The following is a 9874-nucleotide window of genomic DNA, read 5'->3' as shown; positions in this document are numbered from 1 at the left end:
TATTATACTTGTGTTTGTTCATTTTGGAATCAAGCTACTGTATACTATTATTAGATAATTCCAGTACTAAACATTTCCAGTATAATAACCTAGGAAAATCTTAGATTTTGACGTTAATTCAACAATCTCCAGCATATTATACTGGCGTTATATTGTGTGCCATTTTATTCTGCAGACTTTATTGATTTGACATATAAAAGTTTGAATGAAATATACTTCTAGTGTAATACATTGGAGTATTTTGAGTTTTGCAAATTAATTCCCAAACCTTCGTTGTATAATACTTGTGTTTTGTTCATTTTTGGAATCAAGCACTGTATAACTAATTTATTAGATATTTCCAGTATAAAAACCTGGAAGTATGTCAGGTTTAGATATTAATTTATAAAGGTCCAGCAAATTCTACTACCGTCATGTTCTACAAATTATACAGATTAAAGCATTAAAATCAGACCAGAAAATTCGAAGAATGAGAAAAAATTTATGATTCTACACACAAATATATTACTTATAATTTGAATTTGTCTGGTTTGAATTACAAGAATCTAGAATAAATTCAAACAAGATAATTTCAAATAACCAGACAAATACTTGAGAGAGCTTACTTCGATTTCGAGATTCACGCCGGAAGATTGAGAGAGCTTAATTCGAAGAAGAATATGATGTTGTAGCCACTAAGTGATCGAAAAATTTATTGAGAGAGCTTAATTCGATTTGCAGATTACCGCCGTAACTTTGTTCTAAAGAAGAATATAATGTCAAGTTGCGTAAATTTGATAAACAGCATAAGGGTATTTTAGTCAAGAAATTGTTACCGTGCTAATTCGCGGCTAAATATCGTTGACTTTTGATTATGTGGCTAAATTTGATTGACCAGGCGAAAATCTGGCCATTTTTAAATTTTTCCCTCTAATAAGATCTCCTTTCTGTCCCTCAACTAAACGACATCACGATTTCCAAGTGTTTTACTAATCAATTAGACTTGAATCTTTCTCAACTTGTCGCATATAGTTTTTTATTGCAATTATTTAAGGAATCCCTAACAAGGCAAATCATGGAGGATTTTGTTCTCATTTTACGAGTTTTTTTTTAGGGACCACTACTTATAGTTCAGATTCTACTAGGAAAGCACCAACTGCAACAACCTCCAAAATTAAGGTGATTTAATTTTGAGAAATCATATACTATGTTTTTTCTTCAATAAGAACCATGCAATAATATTAAGACAAAGTAGACTATAAAAGTTCAAATGAAGATTTAGCCTCATTTTTCAAAAATTACAACTCAAATTACCAAACATATTAGCCTCATGAACATCAATCCAAAATTCCAAGCTAGCTGGAGTCGGCTATTCCTCCAAATTTGTACCATTCTACTTGGACACCTAAGTTCCTACCGTTAATACATCATAAAATGGACAAATTAAACAGATCTAAAAACAAGTATGTTGAACAAACTTTCAAATGTTAAATATGTACTGCTAAGGTATATCGAAAATCCCATAAACTCCTGGATATTCTCAAAGAGATCAAAGAAATCAAATATTGTCTTTCTCAAAGCCGACGAAGAGATCAAGAGATGATCTTCCTTTTCACAGAGATCAAATACATCCCAAGGAAGTCCACATCATCCTACGTTCGAGAAATACATTGCACTTAAGCCCTCGAATCACGGAGAACAATCCGGATAGAAGAATCAACGGGCAAACAGAATAGTACCCACAAAGATTCATCAATAAAATTATTGTTCTTTTTAAAAAAATGCATTGCTAAGTTCAAAGCGTTCCTGAATACATATCAGATGCACACCACGCAGTAATGGCCGGTCCGCAAGCTGTTCAATGTATGATTTTATGGCCTATGTCATTCATCTATGCAATATTGATTCAATCAATCATTCCATTTAAGGATCAAGTCACTCGCTTTATACACTGACGATCGCCTCCAAGAACATGTACCAATTCCTCACCTTGTCTGATTATATGTTGGTTGTTGAAGTTGTAAGCGGCATTTTTTGGGCTGGTCACATTTACGAACTCAAGGGGTTTAGCAACCGAATGACCTACTTGTTGCTTCTGCAAGCAGTCTCTATTATTGTATGTATCAAGACATGAGCAGCCAATTACCTATGACATCGGCAAATTGTGTCAGTTAAAGAGTAGTGAACAAGATGTAAAAAAGAAACTATACAATTTATATCAAGAGTCTTACAAACTGTTTTGCAGCATTTGATTTGCAAATATATGGGCTGACTTGGTGTTTCCAAAGGAAGGATGTGTTTCAAGTTTCTTTAAACAGGTTTCCAACACGATATGGCGTAAATTGTTCTTCCTTTCCACCCCAGCAACAACCATTGGCTATCTTCATCAATTACAAAATCTCTATGGTATCCTAACCTCACCTTTTCTACTGCCTTGTTCACAAACTCCCGTTCAAAAGGTATTTGCGTAAACCATGCCCCCAGGATACGGACTTGCCACTGCTTGTATGTCTCTGGCCTTTCAACTCTTTCCCACCCCTCACAAGCTATGACATTCAGGGCTTCCCTCCCAAAGATCTCTCTCTCAATTAACCCTCTCTCGGGAATCTCTCGCGGAACAATAGTTTCAAGCATATCAAATAGTGCTGAAAAGTGGAATAAGGCCTCACGAAATCGTGTAACAAAAAATGGGGCACTATATGCCCCATTGACAATACCATGGATGAAGATATCGGGATTGATCTTCCTTATGAGGTTGAGAACAACAGTTCTTGAACTGTCAGCTACCACAGTCTCATCATACAGGTTCTTAAAGCGATACAAGCAGGTGACAGCGAGAAATTCATCCTTGTCGAGCTTTAGATCATCTACTGTGATGGTCTCCCATTTCTTTGCAATTGCATGGTATTCAAATGGAACATTAAAGGACCGAGCATAATCAGCCAAACGGCGACCAGATTCCTCAATCCGTTCCGCTGGCCTGAAGCCTGGTTGGGGAAACTCTATACCAGTAATACGAAGCTTTGGTGGGCCCCCTTCTCTTTCTGCAATACGTTGGATGAATGTAGGCCACTGGAATCCATATAGGATGCCAAAGTCAATGACATGAACCCTTGTTGCATTCTCTGCCTTTATCATGATCGTCTTGTTTGAAGCAAAACTTGAGATTTTCCTGAATGGGCATGACGCAAGATACAAATGGTAGGCCTTCAAAAGATCGGCTGCAGATGTTCGTTTACTGACAAGGGCCTTATAAATCTGGCTACCGGTACCAGCCAAGCGCGCCTCGAGACCATCTGCAAAGCAATGAGCCAATCTCTGGTTTCCATCTCCAAAAGGGTATGAATGTTGTCTGATCTGTTTCAACAGTTCATACGCACTCTTGGAATCATCAGCAGCTACAGCCTGCGCACAATTTATCATAAGAGTTCTTAAATCTATGACTTCCTTCTTTCCACCTTGCTTTTTCCCGCGGCCCTTTCCTCCTTTTGATCCTTTTGGTATCTGCACTGTGGCTTTGCTTTTAGCATTCCGCAGGTTCTGTCGATAAGCTTCCAGTGCTTCCTCTCCCTTTCCCATGCTATGCAGCAAGACAATATCAAACTCCTCAGACCGAAGTGTTGATTCTGTAAAAACTGCCGCCTGTTTGCTACTTCTTTCGTCTTCAGTATAATTATCATCCCTCTGAGGATTTTTCCTCCCTCTCGCCTCAGTTGGGGAAGTCTCTCCCTCATCATTTTTCTCCACATAACCAGCTTCCCCTTTAGACTCCAGAGACGGCAAGTCATTGTTCAACAACTTATTATTAGTTGGGAGGAATTTACTTGCTTCTTCAACTCCTTTCCTAAAGCTCCAAATAGATTGGCTCTCATTATATATATCAGGAATATGAAGAGAACTAACAGGAGAGTCTAAGAACCCATCTACAATAGTATTCCCACTATTTGATGAGCATACTGAAGTATTATGAAATGAAAGGCCTTCGACATAAGCAGAATTGTAGTCCATGGAAATGTTAACTGCCCTTGAATCAACTAAGTTACCACTATTTTCACTAGTATTACTTGTGGAATTGTATATACTTCCCGAGAAGTAATCATCAGGACTCTCATTGTACTGATTAGTAAACGCATTTTGCTCTGGCGAAGGTGGATACTTCTTGCCAAGGGCCTCGTAGAATGTCTTTTCTTTTGCTTGAAGTTCCAACGATTCCTGAAGCATGTCTGTCTTGTCCTCCATTTCTTCTTCCATAAGCATCTGATTTATATAACTCAAAACTGCATCCGAGAAGTCAATATCTTCGTTCAAGTCGTCCTCAACACCAAGGTCAGATCTTGATTCTAGATTACTTGGTAAGCGGTCACCGTTTATATATCCAACACCACCAAAATTGTGTAGGTTAAAACTATTTTCAAGTCTAGGACCATTGTGTAGCTTCTGATCTGGATAAATAAGTTCAAATCTCGGACCATTAATCATCTTCCCATCTGAAGAAATAGGTAATGATTGGTTCACTAGTCGAAAATCATTCAAAGAACTCGGGTTTCCATTAAACCTTGGATCCATTTCAACCAAATTGCTAAACTTCTCTAACCAAAACTCAATGTCAATGATGCCAAATGGAAGTTGCAGTCATAAATATATAATATATCTGCAACAATCATAACAAACTCAAGCTCAAAGGTGGAACACACACAAGTAATAGCTCTCAAAATAGCAAAAAGACAGAAACTTTAACAACCCCTTAAAATCAAGAAAACAAGAGCAAATTCTGCTTAAAAAAAATTGAATCTTTGTCACTATTTAAAGACTACATACAAGTTTCAAGTTTATAAACAGTCGTAGTCAATAACTTCAACATAAAATTGAGCTCAAATATGAAGTGCTTAAGAAGAAAAGAAATCAAGGAAATTCAATTAACTATGTTAAAAATAATTAATATGAATGAAAGAAATGAGAAAATGGGCATACCTTGGAGAAGCAGAGAGGGGGGTGGACTTGGGGAAAGAAAGACTAGAGAAGAAGTGCTGAAAAAAGTATTTGTAAGATTCTTGCAAGAGGAAACAGTGGGAGATGAGATGGCAACCGTTGAAAGTGGTAACCGGTAATAGCCAGTCATAGGTCGTTGTTGTGATAATCATCGGTAAAACCTAGTCACCTTTCAAATGAAGGCTGTACGGTCTTATGGCTACAACCAATCACTACATCCCACGTGTTAAGGAGAAAAAGATGCTCCTTTTAATATTTTTATATTAATAAAGAATTACTCCCTCCGTTCCAATTTATCTAAACATATTTGACTGAGCACGGAGTTTAAGAAAAAATAAAGATTTTCGAAATTTATATCTTAAACAAGTCAAAAAGCGGCCAGAGTATTGTGTGGTTATAAAAGCTTCTCATTAAGGGCAGAATTGAAAATTTAAGCTAAATTGTTTTCAAATTTAGAAAGAGGTCATTCTTTTGGAGCGGACAAAAAGGAAATAGGTTCATATACACTGGAACGGAGGGAGTACTAACATGNATCTTAGTGAAAGACAAACGATCCGGAACAATTTCTATGTTGTATTGGAAATGTCGAGCGAATGTTTGGGCCAAATCATCCCAGGTATACCATCTGCTATGATCCTGACGAGTTTACCATTCCAATGCCGCGCCACTAAGGCTCTGGCTGAAGTATGCCATTAACAGCTCATCTTTCCTACCAGCTCCTCTCATTTTGCTGCAAAATCCCCTTAAGTGGGCCACGGGATCTCCGTGCCTGTCATACAAGTCAAATTTGGGCATTTTGAACCCAACAGGTAGTTGTACGTCAGGAAACAAACACAGATCTTTGTAAGCTACGCTCACTTGGCCTCCCAGCCCTTGCATGTTTCTGAGCGGCTGTTCCAGGCTTCTCACCTTCCTAAACATCTCCTCCTGTTCCGGGTTTTTAGGTGGTTTCTCAGTCTCAGCAGGAAGGACGAAACGAAGAGTGTAGGAGTAGTGATCTAGGGACTTGAAGGTAGGCTCTGGGGGATAGTACTGATTGTCTTGGGGGATTCTTGCAAGAGGAAACAGTGGGAGATGAGATGGCAACCGTTGAAAGTGGTAACCGGTAATAGCCAGTCATAGGTCGTTGTTGTGATAATCATCGGTAAAACCTAGTCACCTTTCAAATGAAGGCTGTACGGTCTTATGGCTACAACCAATCACTACATCCCACGTGTTAAGGAGAAAAAGATGCTCCTTTTAATATTTTTATATTAATAAAGAATTACTCCCTCCGTTCCAATTTATCTAAACATATTTGACTGAGCACGGAGTTTAAGAAAAAATAAAGATTTTCGAAATTTATATCTTAAACAAGTCAAAAAGCGGCCAGAGTATTGTGTGGTTATAAAAGCTTCTCATTAAGGGCAGAATTGAAAATTTAAGCTAAATTGTTTTCAAATTTAGAAAGAGGTCATTCTTTTGGAGCGGACAAAAAGGAAATAGGTTCATATACACTGGAACGGAGGGAGTACTAACATGTATAAGTCCACGAAAAGAAAATTTATGACGGTGCTCTACCAATTAGTTCGTGAGTACTTAAAATATTTTGTTAGTATCAAGACATATACTATGTTGCTATTATTTGATACTTCTTATCCTTTATCTCTCACTTTTTTCTCTTTCATCTTTCTTCCTTCCTTGCTTCCCTCTTCTTCTTCTTGCCCTTCGTGAGCCGAGGGTTTATTGAAAACAGCCTCTCTACCTGCATTACATAGAGGTAAGGTCTGCGTACAGATTATCCTCCCCACACCCCACATGTTGGGATCAAACTTGGTTGTTTGTTGTTGTTGTTGTAGTAGTAGTAGTTATCAAGACATATACTATAAAATTATATTGAAAAGAAATTTAAAAAATGTTAATAATCGTTTTGGTTATTATAAATTTTATATATTTATTTTATGTGATAAAAACTTTACTCACTTTTAGGCTTATATTCAATTAAATATTGTCACATAAAATAAAACAAACTATGAATATTTTTTGTTCAGGCTTGTTTAAACATACATCATTTCAACTTCAACCTGAAATATTATCTGCAACTCAATATATTTTAACATTCAATTCATTGTGTCAACTTTAACTTGAAATAAAAACTTCAAAACTGAAACTTTTGTTTGAGGGACATCTCAAATTTCAACTGAGATGATAATTTTCACAAAAGTTTAACTTTTCAAGTTAAGTCAGTGACAAATATAAATCTTCAACAACCAAATGCTCTTATCAAACTTCAACTTCACATAATTTTTTTCCTATCAGCGTTACCCAAATATTTTTATAATATAATTTGGCGGAAATGGCACCCACTTTTTTATTCCACTTGTCAAATAATCTTCTAGAAGTTGAAAAAAAAAGGGAATTTTCCTAAAGTATACTTGTAGAATGGACACGTGTCCACATGTTGTAAATCAGACGTAAGATGCATGTGATGCAGAAGGACGGTGACTAGGCTCCACATAGCCGAAGTACAACCTTGTCTTGTTTGTGCCTCGTAGGTTTTGACTTTTGACTATTTGCCTTTCGTCTCACGTAGTGCATGTTTTGACTTGTTCTCGTCTTCTATTTTTAGTGTACCTTTTGTTATAGAAGAAAAAAGGACGTAATATGTTTTAACATGGTAACACTAATTGCAGAATTTCAAACCTTATAACACGAAAAGCTTTTTAAGACCTGAATTTCTGACATAAAATGATTACTTATTTTACACAAATGATGAAAAAGAGACGGCTACTAAGGTCCGACTGAGGTTCAAACACTAATGCTAGAGTTCCTGTGATATTAACTCACAACACATATTATGAGTTTCATATTGTCATTTCACGAGAAGGCATAGAAAATTTAGTCAAAAAAGATGCACATAAGATGAGAGCGACAAGAAAGTTTATAAGTTGTTTCAGAGGAAAAAAAGATAAGTTTACATCAAGGTTTTGTACTTTATCGACTAAGCCATCGTTAAGAAGTATTGAGCAATTTTTCAAGTGAGAAAAAGAGGGAAGATATGGTACAATTTATATAACAGCCATTTGGAAAACGTTAGCAGCTAGCTACTGTATGGGTCAAAATCTGACCAAATGGTTATCAATAGGAATGGTAAGAAGTCGACTCAGCCATGGTCGTACCCACGAGGCGTAATGGCGACGAGTATCACAGTTGTGGCCGAGATAGGGTCATCAGAAGGCTCACACTACGGAACGTAACATTGGGGTGAATGAGGAAGGGTGCAGTCATGAGGCATGCTAGTCAAGAACCATTGAGTAAAAGGAGAAATAGACAGTATATAAAGAGGAAAAGGCAGAAGAAGAAAGGGGGAGAAAACGGAAGAGAAAACTCTTAAGAGAAAAAGGAAGAAAACCAGATTTCTGATCATAAACCTTGGCCTCCTCCATCAATGAATCAATAATGCTGAATCCTGTAGTTGCCAACGAGATTCCTCCCTTATCTTCTTTGATTGTACAAACATAGAAGAATATATCAAAGATGTAAGCTTGCTGTTTTACTTTGAGCATCTTGTAATCTTTCTTAAGAACATGGTATACACTCGGTCCCTTTGATTTTAGTTCCCATCATGTCTAGATCTGAAGTTGATTATATTTTGCCAAGATTTACCTTCTGTTTCATTAGTAATTGGTTTAATCAAAGAGTTTAACACTTTTTGGTCAAACAATTTGGCGTCGTCTGTGGGGATTTCTTAGCTAAATTCTTTAGTTTCCTTTAGATCTAAAACCAGTCAAGTATTACTTTCAGCTTGTCACAACCTCACTACTTCAGTGGCAACGCCTACTTGAAAAGGGTAGATAAGTTCTTGTAAATAACCGTATCAATCTAGGTCAGATCCCTATACGAAATAAAAACCATAACCGACGACTATACGAGACCCCTGCCTCCCCGTAACGATGGGTTTAGCGAGTCGCACGTACGATTTAAGTAGGACCACGATCACTATGTGCTAGATATAACCGCGATCCCACGCGACGTGTTCGCCTTGTATCTACCCCTGGGGAAGGGATGATAACCCACTGCATGATCCCTAAGGAGGTCAGACATATCCCGTATTATTTTCGTATCACGCATGCTAGATGGTCTATAAACAAATCATGACATGTTTCCTTATTATGTACGCATATTAGAAATACCAGGACTCGACCTCGATGTCCAAACGGGAGAGGTAAACCCAACTCACAAGAAGTCTAGACGCATTTAAATGGCGAAACTTAACGCGGCTGCCAAATCAAAAGCCATTATACGAGCACTAGGCGTAGCAAGTAACCCTCCAATGCCATTCCTCCCTTCATCGGCTCATTAAGTCGAGGTAACAGATAATTTTATTTTGGTTTATCTTCACTCTTTTGTTGATTCAAAACAGGAATGCGAGCACTCGCAGGGGTACGCAAGTAAGGGACTAACGTCTCCAAAACATCGCGTTGTGTTCCGTAGCATACCACCTCTAATGACCGAGCAGAACCCACTAAACCGCAGTGTAATCACAAATAAGAGAAACAAATCGGTACAGAATAACTGTTAAACTAAAAAATTGTTTGACCAACGATCTCCAATGAAAGCAAATTTGAGTGAACTGGGACTCGCCAATAAAGCATGTGACATTCTCCAATGAAAGCAAAATTGAGCGAGCTGGACTCACCCAGGAAACGCACAGTACTCTCCGAATGAAAGTGAAATTAAGCGGACCAGAGCTTGCCGTGATGCACGCATATACAACATGGCGACGAGTAATGTCCCCCAACGGGAATAACACAACGGGTTATAATTTGACCTTGCTTCGAAATAACACCCCTACGGTCATCGGCCTTCACCAAGAGAGAAGTTCGACCTCACTCGAACTCACAACGTGTTATAATTTTGACATTGC

At 37.7% G+C, this 9874-nt stretch overlaps 1 protein-coding gene across 1 annotated transcript; it reads right to left on the bottom strand.

Moving 5' to 3' along the window:
- Nucleotides 1–1488: 1488 nt before the first annotated feature.
- LOC109215931 (scarecrow-like protein 9) lies at nt 1489–5121 on the bottom strand. Its single transcript, XM_019380054.1, has 3 exons — nt 4951–5121; nt 2211–4630; nt 1489–2125 (listed from the first exon to the last, which is right to left on the bottom strand). Exon 2 carries the CDS (start codon nt 4543–4545, stop codon nt 2290–2292), a length of 2256 nt encoding a protein of 751 aa, XP_019235599.1. The 5' UTR covers nt 4546–4630; nt 4951–5121; the 3' UTR covers nt 1489–2125; nt 2211–2289.
- Between the last annotated feature and the right edge of the window lie 4753 nt (nt 5122–9874).

Source organism: Nicotiana attenuata, unplaced genomic scaffold (genome assembly GCF_001879085.1).
Source record: "Nicotiana attenuata strain UT unplaced genomic scaffold, NIATTr2, whole genome shotgun sequence".
Taxonomy (NCBI): Eukaryota; Viridiplantae; Streptophyta; class Magnoliopsida; order Solanales; family Solanaceae; genus Nicotiana; species Nicotiana attenuata.
Note: the sequence above shows the minus strand (reverse complement) of the source record. Positions and strands in the feature narration are given on the sequence as shown.

Excerpts from the sequence above, each read along its gene's own strand:
- LOC109215931 (XM_019380054.1), bottom strand. The coding sequence starts at position 4,545 with ATGGATCCAAGGTTTAATGGAAACCCGAGTTCTTTGAATGATTTTCGA.